This window comes from Rhinopithecus roxellana, unplaced genomic scaffold (assembly GCF_007565055.1).
Source record: "Rhinopithecus roxellana isolate Shanxi Qingling unplaced genomic scaffold, ASM756505v1 contig3368, whole genome shotgun sequence".
NCBI classification, from domain to species: Eukaryota; Metazoa; Chordata; class Mammalia; order Primates; family Cercopithecidae; genus Rhinopithecus; species Rhinopithecus roxellana.
Genome location: NW_022142486.1, coordinates 24,477 through 38,880, shown reverse-complemented (window position 1 = coordinate 38,880; position 14,404 = coordinate 24,477). Strand labels below are relative to the sequence as shown.

General features: G+C 41.8%; 1 protein-coding gene across 1 annotated transcript; it reads right to left on the bottom strand.

Moving 5' to 3' along the window:
* Positions 1–6,719: 6,719 nt before the first annotated feature.
* Positions 6,720–8,222, bottom strand: LOC104661778 (MOS proto-oncogene, serine/threonine kinase). Its single transcript, XM_010362538.2, has one exon. It carries the CDS (start codon positions 7,864–7,866, stop codon positions 6,826–6,828), a length of 1,041 nt encoding a protein of 346 aa, XP_010360840.1. The 5' UTR covers positions 7,867–8,222; the 3' UTR covers positions 6,720–6,825.
* Positions 8,223–14,404: the final 6,182 nt, after the last annotated feature.

The following is a 14,404-nucleotide window of genomic DNA, read 5'->3' as shown; positions in this document are numbered from 1 at the left end:
GGCATCAGATCCCACCACTCAGGGCAATGCTTATGCTGATAAGGTAACTAAAAAAGCAGCTAGGTTCCAACTTCTGTCCCTCACGGCAGTTTTTCTCCTTCTCATCGGTCACTCCCACCTACTCCCCCACTGAAACTTCCACCTATCAATCTCTTCTCACACAAGGCAAATGGTTATTGGACCAAGGAAAATATCTCCTTCCAACCTCACAGGCCCATTCTATTCTGTCATCATTTCATAACCTCTTCCATGTAAGTTACAAGCTGCTAACCTGCCTCTTAGAACCTCTCATTTCCTTTCCATTGTGGAAATCTATCCTCAAGGAAATCACTTCTCAGTGTTCCATCTGCTATTCTACTACTCCTCAGGGATTGTTCAGGCCCCCTCCCTTCTCTACACATCAAGCTTGGGGATTTGCCCCTGCTCAGGACTGGAAAATTGGCTTTATTCACATGCCCCAAGTCAGGAAACTAAAATACCTCTTGGTCTAGGTAGACACTTTCACTGGATGGGTAGAGGCTTTTCCCACAGGATGTGAGAAGGCCACTGCAGTCACTTCTTCACTTCTGTCAGACATAATTCCTCGGTTTGGTCTTCCCACCTCTATGCAGTCTAATAACGGACCGGCCTTTATTAGTCAAATCACCCAAGCAGTTTCTTGGGCTCTTGGTATTCAGCAGAACTTTCATACTCCTTACCGTCCTCAATCTTTAGGAAAGGTAGAACGGACTAATGGTCTTTTAAAAACACACCTCACCAAGCTCAGCCTCCAACTTGAAAAAAAAAGGACTCTGTTAAGGGTAGAGCCCAAAAACCCACCAACCAAGCAAGTAATTACACTGAACCCCTTGGGCACCTCTAATTGGATGTCCTGGGTCCTCCCAATTCTTAGTCCTTTAATACCTGTTTTTCTCCTTCTCTTATTCAGACCTTGTGTCTTCTGTTTAGTTTCTCAATTCATCCAAAACTGTATCCAGGCCACCAACAATCATTTTATATGACAAATGCTCCTTCTAACAACCCCACAATATCACCCCTTACCCCCAAGTCTTTCTTCAGTTTAACTCTCCCAATCTAGGTTCCCATGCCACCCCCAATCCCACTCAAAGCAGCCCTGAGAAACATTGCCCAGTATCTCTCCATGCCAACGCCCCCAAAACTTTCCCTGCCCCAACAGTTCAACACTATTTTATGTTATTTTTCTTATTAATATAAGAGGACAGGAACGTCAGACCTCTGAGCCCAAGCCAAGCCATCATATCCCCTGTTACCTGCACGTATACATCCAGATGGCCTGAAGCAAGTGAAGAATCACAAAAGAAGTGAAAATGGCCGGTTCTGATGATGTTCCACCATTGTGATTTGTTCCGGCCCCACCTTAACTGAGCGATTAACCTTGTGAAATTCCTTCTCCTGGCTCAGAAGCTCCCCCACTGAGCACCTTGTGAATTTCACCCCTGCCTGTAAGAGAAAAACCCCCTTTGACTGTAATTTTCCACTACCCGCCCAAATCCTATGGAACAGCCCCACCCATATCTGCCTTTGCTGACTCTCTTTTCAGACTCAGCTCACCTGCACCCAGGTAAAATAAACAGCTTTATTGCTCACACAAAGCCTGTTTGGTGGTCTCTTCACACTGATGTGTGTGACACTCCTCATTCAGCAATGGTTTCCCTATTGTTAAATTTGACATTTACTTTATTCTTTCTACATACAATTATTTCTTATTCTGAACCCTTTGAGAGTAAGTTGAAGACGTAATGCCTTATTACTCTTTTAGCATTTCACTGAGTATTTCCTAAAAACAATGGCTTTCTCCAACATAACTGCAGTGTAACTATCAAAATCAAGAAATTTTGATATAATACTCGCATATAATCTAGAGATCCCATTTAAATTCATCAGTTGTCCTAATAATGTTTGTTATGGGACCACAGTCCAGTCCTGGATTTTGTGTTGGACTGGGTTGTCATGTCCTTCTATATGGAACAGTTCCTCAGTCTTTCCTTGTCTTTTATGACCTTGATACTTCTGACATGAGCAGGCCAATTTGAGTGTGTAGTTGTTTCCTCTTGATTTGGGTAAGGTTATGTGTCTTTTGCAGCACTACCACAGAAGTGGTGCTATGTTCTTCTTAGTGCATCATATCAGGAGGCGTGTAATGTTTATCAATTTGCCCCATTACTGGTGATATTAACTTGAGTAAGATATCTTTCTGTATATCTGTCTACATCACTTGTAAGATAATGTCAGTATGACTTCTTCACTGTAAGGATAATTATTTGTGCTTATTTACAATTAATATTATTTGGTATTCTATTGTAAGGTAGAGCTTTCCTTTCTCCAACATTTATTTATATAGTTATTTATATCATTATGGATTCCTATTTCCTTCATTACGACTATTCATTTCTAATTGATTTACCATCATTAATCATTTTAATGCTAAAATTATCTCAGGTCAGCCAGTAGGAGAGATCATTCAAGCCAGCTCCTGTGTCCTTATAACAGGTTTCTATCATTCCTGAGCATTTCTTTATTTGGAGGCACAAGATGTTCTGGTTCATTTTAAATTTTCCCTGCTCTGGAATCAGCCGCTTCTCCAAGAGGCCCCCGTTTCCTCCTGTTGTGAATAATTAAAAATTCAGAAACTAAAAAGTCAGAATTCAGAACTAAAGTTTGGTGCTAATCTGCTCCAGAGTGTCATTACTTTAGGCCCTGTCAAAGGACAGAGCTAGGAAATACATGTATGTGTGTACACACACACACACACAGATGCACACACATTAATGTCTGTTTCTATGTCTATCCCTCTCTCTCCTTTCATCTACCTCTATTAAAAACTACATGTTCACACTGATACTTCTAAACTCAATCTGACATTTCCTATTTCAATTTCAATAGAGTTTATTCTAGACTTCCTTGTTTCTATACTTGTAACTTCCTTTTCTAACACTTACAAATCCTGGCTCCCATTCTCCTCAATGTATTTACTTACTTGTTTAACCCTCCTGTATATGACTAATGTCCCCACCATGTTAGCCAAGTATCTCATCCTCCAGCCCTGCTATCATGAAACATGCAGTCTGTGGCTGTGTCAAAGGGAATATTTTATCTTTTTCAATGGTATTGTAAAAGGAATCTTTCTTTTATAAATTCTATCTGATTTTTGTTGACATAGTTGAAGTCTATTGATTTCTGTATGTTAATTTTATATCCTGCAAACTTACATAATTATTTTATTGTTTTAGTTTTTCTGTTAATTGTGTTTCTTTTCCAAGTATATATCCTGAAAACAGAATCTACAAACAGAATTTGTTTTTCTTCTCTCTTTACAGCTTTAGACCTCAAGTTTAATTTTCTTTTCAAACGTCACTGACCAATAAAACATTAAATCATAATAGCAGTAGTGGGCATTCTTACATTATTCATGACTTTAGTGGAATGATTTCCTGTTAATATGGTGGCTATTGGGTGGAAATGTGTGGTGTTCTATATATTTTTAAGTTTTTATTTTGAAATAATTTTAGACATAGAAGAATTGCAAAGACAGTACATAGAATTCTTATATAATATATCCTTTATTCAGTTTTCCCTATGTTATATAACCATGGTATTTATACATTTATAAAAAATAAGTCATATAAGAAATTAACATTAGTTATGTATTTTTTTAAGTGGGTTAGGTAAATATCTATTTCTCCTTCTTTTGAGTCTCTTTTTAAAAACCCAGAATAAACATTTAATTTTGTCAAATGTATTCTCAGCATATGTTCTTACTCTTTTAACCTGCTAATATGAATTAAGACAATAGATTTTCTAATATGAAACTATTCTTGCATCTTGGAAGAAATTCACTTGATTAAAAATAACATGTGCATGATTATAAAAATTAACTCTTAGATTCTGTATGCTAATATTTACTTAGGACAGTGATAGTTTTTTACACTGATAGTTTTAAACAAGATTGATCTGTCATTTCTTTTTTAAAAGCAATCTTTATCGGGTTTTGATGTAAATGTTATTCTTTTTTTTGAAATGGACTTTCGTTCTTGTTGCCTAGTCTGGAGTGCAATGGTGCCATCTTGGCTCACTGCAACCTCCACATCCCAGGTTAAAGCGATTCTCCTTCCTCAGCCTCCCAAATAGCTGGGATTACAGGCATGTGCTACCACGCCTGACTAGTTTTCTATTTTTGATAGAGATGGGGTTTCATCATGTTGGCCAGGCTGGTCTCAAACTCCCAACCTCAGGTGATCCACCCACCTTGGCCTCCCAAGGTGCTGGGATTACAGGCATGAGCCACCGCACCTGCCCATATTATCTTTCTTAATACTTGTTTTTGCACTATTAAGTATGCCTTTACTTCATATTAAGTATGACTTGATGTGTATGCCAAAGAGCATACTTTGACTATTAGCTGCTACAGAGGGAGCAGTCATGTGCCTGTTCTACCTCTCACCAGGGTGGTTTTCCAACAACTCAGACTTCTTTCATCTGCTTGTTTCCTTCCAATATGGCACTTCTGTGGGTTTCTTCATGCAGCCACAACCTTCTTTCTCTCCAAAGCAAACCAGGCCCAGGAAGCTTCTGTGCCTGTCCAGTATACCCTGCCCTGTCCCCAGGGTGACCCCCTCCTGTCCAGCAGCTGAATTTTGCCACCAATTTCTGAGCTCTGCATGGCTGGATCTTGTGTAACACCTGCTCTTCCTTCTTTTTCTAGCAACTCGTCTAACCTCAGCACTGTTTGATCTCATTCCTGTTCTCTGATTTCTTTCCCAACATTTACACTTCCCAGTGGGCTCTTATTCTCCAGGGAACCTAATTTTGCAGGTCTCTCTGGGATCTGTCACTGCTGGGTCCCTTGGTCCCCACCCCCTGCCCCGACGCCAGCCACTCCTTACCCTTCCTGCTCTCTTTCCTTAAGGCTCCATTCAGTCTTTAGTTATCACATTTTAGGGTTTGTTTTCTCTCTCCCAGTTTCACTGATTATGGAGCCTGCAGTGTTTATTCCCCCTTCTTCACCTTGTCATTCTATGTGGTCTCCAGGTGAAGGGAAGACACTATTGTAATTTAAACTTACCAACGTGAATTCCTATTGCCACAATAGTCAAAGAAGGGGGCAGGGCACAGTGACTCAAGCCTGTAATCCTAGCACTTTGTGAGACTGACATGGGGCGAGGGGGATCACTTGAGGTCAGGAGTTCGAGACCACCCTGGCCAACATGGTGAAACCTCTTTACTAAAAATACAAAAATTAGTTGGGTGTGGTGGCACGTGCCTGTAATCTCAGCTACTGGGGAGGCAGAGGTTGCAGTGAGCCAAAATCGTGCCACTACACTCCAGCCTGGGTGATGGAATGAGACTCCATCTCAAATAATAATAATAATAATCAGAGAAGGGAATTCTTTATTGGTATATAGGTGGTTTTTTCCCCCAACTACCTGGACAGAATTAGCAGCACTCTGTCAATGTTATACATGGCCACAGATAGCTCCCTTTTGCTTTTCTCAATAATAGTTCCAAACCATGGTGTCACTCTGTAGACCCCCCTACCCTCAACCACTCTTAACAGAAAAAAATAGAAGCTCACAGATGTGGGCTTCCCCAGTCCCCTTTTACCTATTGTAAATGTGTCTGTAAAGTCATTGTGCCCCCACCCTTGGCTCCCATCTTGGGAAGAGATGTCCTTTCTCTCCAAGATGACAATCTCTTCCCCTAGGTACTATGCTTCATCCCTTCTACAAGTATCTAAACTTTATCAATTATCTTTGCCTCTGGTGGCTCATTTTACAAATAAAATTATTTCTTTCAACCTAAAACTAAATGAAACCAGATAAAAAATCTGAAAACATTTCTGTGTCTCTGACCCCCTTTTAAGGTTCCTGCCTCTCCCTCCTTAACAGTGCATGCACAGCCTCTGCTTCAGGGCCTTGCCATTCCCTCTGCCAGCCACTGCATCAGCCTTGTCTTCCACCATGCACAGAAACTGCTGTTGCTAAAAGAAAGTCAAAGTTGTCCCAATGACAAAATCCAATCACCTCGTCCTTTAAAACCTATGTACCAACACCCATTGTTTTGATGTCTAGAGTGGGCAATCTAGTTCTATTTGTCTGTTCTTTTCCATCCAAATGTTAAATTTCATGATTCCTCAGGGTTTTCATTTTCCCCTCACATCATATAATCTTTATCTTCTACTTCTGAGTCCCAATACCAGGTAAAAATGACCCAGTTTAGAAGTGTTTTCGTAAAATGTTTCTACTTATTGCAATGCACAAGTTAAAAATATTACAATAAGTCATTTATAATTCCTTTGACTGTAAATGTGCCTCAGTGTATGAATTTTATGTGTGAAGGTCATTACAAACAAGAAGTTTTACTGGGGGGAGTAGTAGGAAAGCATTACTTATTTTTAAAAAAGTTTTTACTGATTTGGTGTGGGAGCAAGTACACTGTTAATAGTTGGAATTTATGTGGTAGGTATGGGATATATATGGACTTATAGAAAATTTTGACATTTCTGCAGTGGAGTTCTGTTTTGGACAAAGTGTTTTATCAGCAACAAATTTGAATAAATGAAATACTATCAATGGAGGGCAAAGCACATGACTATATGAATAAGATTAGTTACTAACAGTACTGAGACAACAGGTACTAGATTTGTGGCTTTGCCATGTGTCGTAGAAAAAGCATTGGAGACTAAAGGAGTTTTTAGTAACTTTATTTTCTAAAACTCCATCCCACAAATATGTTTTCTTCGACATCTCCACTTCCTTTAAAAACAAACAGAATCAGACACAAGCTTATCTTGACCCAGGTTTTCAGTCAGCCGAATTCAGCTTTCAAAGAGGTGAGATCCACCAAAAGCAGCCGCGCGCTCGGCCTCTGCGCCGCGCTGGGTCTCCAGCAGCGCCGGATGACGTCCCCAAGGCGCTGCCCGGGGAGCGAGTCCTGGAAGACGGCAGCGGAGAGAGACGGGCGCAGATCGTAGGCCACCACTGCGTACAGTATGTGCTGCCGCTCCCCCGAATAGGGCGCCTGCTTGGTAGTCATTTGCCAGAGAGTGATGGCAAAGGAATAAATGTCGGCTTTGGGCGTCACTCCCTCTCCTTTCAGGAGTTCCGGGGCGCGGTGGGTGTAGGTGCCTCCTAGGGGGTATAGGGGTGTCTGGAAGCACAGCAGATCTTCCAACTTCTCAGAGCAACCGAAGTCACTAATTTTACAGACATCCTGCTCACTGATCAAGATGTTCGCGGGCTTCAGGTCCAAGTGCACAATGCTTTGCGAGTGGAGGAAGAGCAGGCCGTTCACAACATCTAGGGAGTACCTGAGACACTTTCCCAAAGTTAACGGTCCTCCAGTGTGGCAGTGAGGCTCCCCCGCGTCCCCTTCAGGGTGGCCGGCGGCGCCGTAGATGACTTGGTGTAAAGTGACGTTGCCACCGAACTCCATGATGATGGTCCCTAGGCTGTTGGACCCCGCGGGAGTGCGCGTGCTGGCAGCCACCACGCGCACGATGTTATCGTGGCGCAGCCTTGCTACGTTGAGCTCAGCCCAGAAACTCCGCCGAGATGCTAGTCGGTTCTTGGTGCACTTGTTCACTTGCTTTATGGCCACAGGAACACCGTGGTAAGTCGCCTTGTACACCGAGCCAAACCCTCCGGCTCCCAGCCTCTGCAGCAAGCACACCTGCTCCCAGTCAATTGAGCACCAAGCCAGGCGGCGCGGCAGCCGCGGGGCCCGAGGAGGAGTGGCCCCCAGAAGCAGCTTCGCAGGGAGCTCTGAGGGACTGCTGCAGGGCCGCGCGTCCACCGACGGGGAAAACTCGCTGGGGAGGTGGGGGCGTAGGGCCAGGGGCGAGGGCATCGCACTTTGCAGGGGGACACCAGGGCCGCTGGGGTGAATGAAAAGACCAGGGGAAACCGCGGGACTTTGGAAACATGACTGACTACTCCTTGGCTCCACCCCTATCCCTTTTCTCCTTTTCCTTCATTTGTTTCAAATGAGCTACATCTGTGCTGTCACTCAGCAAGAGTTTTTATCAGATGGAGGGAGAAACCGGAATGAAGCACAGCAATCCCTTTCAGATGAAAGCATTTCCCTTCCACACTTGAAGTGAATTCTTATAAAAACAAGCTCATGCCAGATAAACAGCATGGAGCTGCCCCAGAACTCACCCCTCTTTTACATTATTTGTTTAACTATAATGAAATACTTTTTTTCAAGTCACATCCGCTGCACATTATTAGTCCTTAGACTAAAGAGACCACAAAGCACAATGAAATTGTTTCACACTTTGCAGGCTATAATGATTGTTAGTGTCATTCTCCAGCTGCATTAAATCACTTCCAGCAGTTATTGGCTGAGAGTTAAAATGCAAACAGCAGACATTTGTTTAACCAATTACAGGGAAAAACTAGGTGCAACATTCATATGGATAAAAAATTGCAACCTTAACAATCCAAATAGAATCACTGATACAGGTCATAACACACAGCTAAATTCATCAGTGGAAAGGAGAATCCCCTGACAGTCTATGCAGCTTACACAGCAAATTAGCAAGAAGTCTTAGCAACATACTGACTTTGTAACAATCCTTCCCTTCCAAGGCGATTTGGCCCACCCGGTCAGCTCACTTGCAAGAGAGATTCTAGACTTTGCAGTGAATGAGTTACAGAAGTTTTGAACCAGAGTTGGGGGAGAAAAAAGAACAGAAATGATTCAGAGCTGTGATCAGGGCTTCAAATAATAACACATATGGGAGAATTGTAGAAGAGGAAAAATCTGAAGAAATAAAAATGGCACAAAATCACTGGTACCTACATATAATGTAGAAAACCAGAAGTTGGAATGAAATTCAGGGTATTGGCCATCAAACAAGTTCTTCCTTTCTGATTTTTATAATGAAAATTAATTTTCTACCAAGTGCAGTGAGTCATGCCTATAATCCCAGTGCTTTAGGAGGCTGAGGTGGAAGGACCACTTGAGGCCAAGAATTTGAGACCTGCCTCTACAAAAAGTAATAATAAAGTTAGCTGAGTGTGGTGGTGCACTCCTGTAGTCCTAGCTACTTTGGAGGCTGGGGCGGGAGGAGACTTGAACTGAGGAGTTTGAAGCTGCAGTGAGCTATGATTGTGCCACTGCACACTCGGCTGGATAATAGAGCAAGACCCTGACTCTAAGCAAAAAATTAATTTTCATACCATATTTTTGGAAAAAGGACCAATAATACCATATTCATGAGAAACACGCACGCACACACACACACACACACACACAAATGTTAGGATATTTAAAAAAATCAAATGGTAGCCTGGCACGGTGGCTCACGCCTGTAATCCCAGCATTTTGGGAGGCCGGGCAGGTGGATCATGAGGTCAGGAGATCGAGACCATCCTGGCTAACACAGTGAAACACCATCTCTACTAAAAATACAAAAAATTAGCCGGGCATGGTGGCGGGCACCTGTAGTCCCAGCTACTTAGGAGGCTGAGGCAGGAGAATGACCTGAACCCGGGAGGCGGAGCTTGCAGTGAGCTGAGATGGTGCCACTGCACTTCAGCTTGGGCGACAGAGCGGAGGAAAAAAAAAAAAAATTCAAATGGTAAAGTTCCCTTCTTCTAAAGTACCTATGTGCTAGGTTATGTGTAACCACATTTTAATGATAGCAGTTTTATGTTTCTGAAGTATATTGACTTTGAGAAGGTAAATTAATAAACATGAACCATTTACAGAAGCAATTTGAGGTCTGTGAAGCCCTGGAATAGGATTTCTATTCTGTACTACCTGTGTGGCTTAGTATGTGATCTAGTGTGTATATAGTATTATAATATTTAACCTGCTTGAGCTTCAATCTTTTTTTTTTTTTTTTTTTTGAGACAGAGTTTCGCTCCTGTTGCCCAGGCTGGAGTGCAATGGCATGATCTTGGCTCACTGCAACCTCCACTCCCTGGGTTCAAGCGATTCTCCCGCCTCAGCTCCCGAGTAGCTGGGATTACAGGCGTGTGCCACCATGCCCAGCTAATTTTTGTATTTTTAGTAGAGACAGAGTTTCATCATGTTGGCCAGGCTGGTCTCGAACTCCTGACCCCAGGTGATCCACCTGCCTCAGCCTCCCAAAGTGCTTGGATTAAGGCGTGAGCCACCATCCCTGGCCAACTCTATGGAATATTTTAGTAGAAAGATTGTTGTGTGCAATCGTGTCAAATCCTAAATATAAAAGGATGCCAATGAATAGAGAAAAATAAAGTAATACACTTATATTCTATAATAAATCTACATTGCAAAATTTACTCAGTAACTGTCACAGGGTTGGGATTATAATTCAGGGCTCTGAAATGATTATATAATAGTGCTGTGAATATTAGCAGAATAAGAGTGCCGTAACCCCCTAGATAAGTCACATAATGCAAGATAATGTGACTTATTATATAATCTTTATTTTTAAGATAATCGCATAAACAATTCATTTTCAAAGTTGGTTTTAATCTTTACACAAAACATAAGATATTGGTGAAAATGTGGCAGTCTGTGTATTTATAAACCCCAAGTTCATTAGATCCATCATCTGCCAATCTGCCCAAGAATATTTAATTGAATATCCAATTTACAACAGCCTTTGTTTTCTTTTTTAAGGTATCTTAAAATATTTATTTTACTCAGCAAATTGCACTTACCCTGAAAGCAGGATATATCTCCCTATTTATTTTTTATCCCCTGTAACACAGTGAATATATTTCTTATTATGTTCTTACTTTACTTTTTTTTCTTTTTGAGACGGTGTCTCGCTATGTCACCCAGGCTGGAGTGCAGTGGTGTGATCTTGGCTCACTGTAACCTCTGCCTCCTCGGCTCAAGCGATCCTCCCACCTCAGCCTCCTGAGTAGCTGGGACCACAGGCACACACCACTGCACCCAACTAATTTTTGTATTTTTTTTTATAGAGATGGGGTTGTACCATGTTGTACAGACTGGTCTTGAACTCCTGAGGTCAAGTAATCTGCCCGCCTCAGCTTCCCAAAATGCTAGGATTACAGGGCACTGTGCTCGGTCCTTAAGTTTAATGTTTAATCCTGATTTGGTTACCAAATATGTGTGCACTGTGTAATATTTTGGATCTCAAAAGTGGGTAAAGCTTTAAGCATGGTGGTAAAAGGCTCTTAGGGGCCAGATGGCCTGGGTTTCTTACCATCCCAGTGCCTGTTTCCTTATCTGCAAAATGAGGAAAATATGCCCACCTCAGGATTGTTGTGAAGAGTAACGGAGTTTCAAATACTTAGATCAGGGCCTCAATGCTAATTATCATTTATAAAACTCATTTAAAAAACCATGTGTACGGGCTTATATGAATAAGAAACAGATTTGTTAGGTAGTATTGGTTTAAAAGTATCCTGTCAGGGCTGAAGTAACTCGTTTTCACGTTAAACTAACATAAAATGTGAGTATTTTTCTGCTCTTGAATTTTGAGGTTAAAGATATAAAATCCTGCTGTATTACTGGTAGAATATATAGTAAAAAAGTGAGTGGGAGGAGGGGGTTAACATTAATCCGATCAAATGCAATGAGCCTATGTCATCCCCTAAACAAAGGCAAAGAGCAAAATGTGTTGATAACAGGGAATTCTCCTTGGAATTACATAGGAAACAAAGGAAAAGAGAAACTGCACCTCCTGAGGAGCGAAATGCTCTCGTGTGCTTAGCGCACAGGCTTTACGTGTTTTGTTCTTTGATTGGCAGCATGACTATAAAGATACTTCCGTATTAAACATCATATTTATCACAAGAGTAACAACAGATACCAGAACGGATAGCTCCTTTTAACTGGACTTTAATCAGAGCCTGAGGATCGCGGATCGTGGGAGAGCGTCCTCCTGACCAACGTGGTTGGCCTTCTGGGCACGCTGGGCCTGAGCCGCCCCAGCTTCCTGGGCGCGCACCGGGTTCCACGGGTACCGGGGACGGCGGGACGCTGCGGCCTCCCTGCCTCCTGCACTTGCTGCGCTGGGGCCGAGGAGGTGGCTCTGCCTTTCTTGATTCCCCAGTCTCTGGAAGACAAGCCACCCTCGCCGCCTCCTGGCCTCGCCCGCTGGGGCGTTTGTGCTTTTCCTAGCGCACGGGGTTTCGGCGCTCTGGTGCCCGGAAGCACGTGGGCGAGGCCGTCGGTCCCCGAAAGACGCTCAGAGTGCGCCCAGCCTGCCCTTCTGCGTACGCAACAAATTTTCCTTTTTCTTTGGAGTCATCACGTCGCCTTTTGGAAGGCAGTCTTAAAAGGCGGTGAAACTCCACAGCAGTCTCAACCGCGCACAGAACCCCACCGACGGCGGCCGCGCTTGCGCATGCGCACCCTTGACCGCCGCCCGAGTCCTGGCAGGGGACGGCCCGGTTAAGCGATCTCCGGTTACAGCGGATTCCAGAGGTTACAGTGGATTCCAGAGGTTACAGTGCGAAGAGTGTGAGTATTGCAGCCGTGCGAGATTAGTATTGTTGGTTACAACCGTTAATTTCATGGTCGAAATTTCATTTTTGCCTTTTTTAAGACTAAAAAGTTAAGCTGTCGATGAATATGTACGCTTTACTAAAAATTCCCATACAAAGATTATAGAGTCAAACTTGAAAAACATATATATATATATTTTTTACTTCAGTGGGATTATACTATTGACATTCTGAAATTTGAATTTTATACTTAGCAATATAACAGACTTGTTTCTATATCAGTAAAGTACATATAAAGCTACTTTAATTTTTATATGGTCAATATAATATGGTCAGGGGCAGATCTAAATTTGTGGATTGCATGGAGCACGTCCCTGGATGTGACCAGCGCACACTCTCTGTTTCCATGCGGGGAGGTTGGGATTGGTTGCTTCCACTTTGCCCTGATCGCTTGGATTTTGTATTTTGACTCGAGATATGCAAATACATTTTTACTTCTCTAAATACAGCTAAACTTCACAAAAGGTTTTAAGACATGCAAATATGTTTCAAACTGGTTTTGGAAACCTTTGAATTTAATGATATCTTGCAATTTTCTCATATTTTTAAGAACATAAAATGCTTATAGATATTTGAAAATTTGAAATTTGATCTGATTGAAATGCGGCTATCTTGAATGATTTTGTCCAATTTATGATCACACACTGGCATCCTCCCTCAAGCCAGACTATGTTTGCTTGCTTGTTTTTGTTTTGTTTTGTTTGTTTTTTGAGACAGCATCTCACACTCTGTCTCCCAGGCTGGAGTGGAGTGCACGATCACAGTTCACTACAGCCTCCACCTCCCTGTGCTCAAGCTTTCCTCCCACTTCGGCCTCCCAAAGTGCTGAGATTACAGGCGTGAGATCCACGCCCGGCCTCAGAAAATGCTTTCTAACTTTGTATTTAGTATTTACTAAATTCTGTATCTTTCACTGATAAATGTGTCAAAATAATAGGTTGTTTGAATAAAGGATCCAAAAGTAATACACTCTATTCAATTCACCATCTTTACTCAATTTTAAGCAAAATTGTCCCGTGTGTATCATTAGGGACTCTTGGCCTCTTATAGATTGAATGTGATTTAATCAACTGCAATAATTATTTTTGCTGCTCAAATTGACACACTTTGGCCAGTGGGGGGCCCTGTTGTGTTCTTTTGACACAGTCCCATTGATCTGAATTATTTCTTGCCTCGTGGTACATACAGCAAGTTGCCTCAGGCTCATAATAGCTCCTGGAATCAGTCATTTCTCCAGGGTATCCTGGAAAGATGCCATAATCTCAGCATTAAGTGCACATATTAGGTTCATTCTCTTAAGCCCTTGTTACTAGTTCGTTTTAACTGACAGAGGTGGAAAAACATATACTCTTTTTTTTCTTTTAAAAAGCATAGGTTTCTATTGATATTTCTAATTCAGTTCTGACAGTATGATTCCCAATTAAAGCATTTCAATTTTATTATTTTCCTTCTCTTTCCTTATACTTGAAAGCTTGATTTCAAACAAATTAATCTAATTACTAATTTATCTGATAAAATTATTAAATAAAATTTAAGATTTCTTTGCAGTTATTTATCCTTATACTGTATGCCACTAAGATGTGTAATCAAATTATTTTCTTGTAGAGTCATGCCTCATAGCTCATTCTGTGAGACTTTGTTTTATATAAATCATGTATGATTAATTTGTTTTCAGTTCTGGGAGGTTGTCAGTATAACTAGCTGGCAGTTTTCCTAGAAGGTGGCAGTTTTCAGCCAAGAGGTTTTATTCTTTTGTGATAATAAACCTTTGAGTATGGTAGAAAACTGTTCTGAGTCTACCTTATGAAACGTGGGTGAAGGGAAAATCAAGCAAACGAATTTCCCCAGTTCTGTATGAAAATTTCATTTAGCCATTATCTGATCATTACGTAGTGACCAGGTGCAACATT

Excerpts from the sequence above, each read along its gene's own strand:
- LOC104661778 (XM_010362538.2), bottom strand. The coding sequence starts at position 7,866 with ATGCCCTCGCCCCTGGCCCTACGCCCCCACCTCCCCAGCGAGTTTTCC.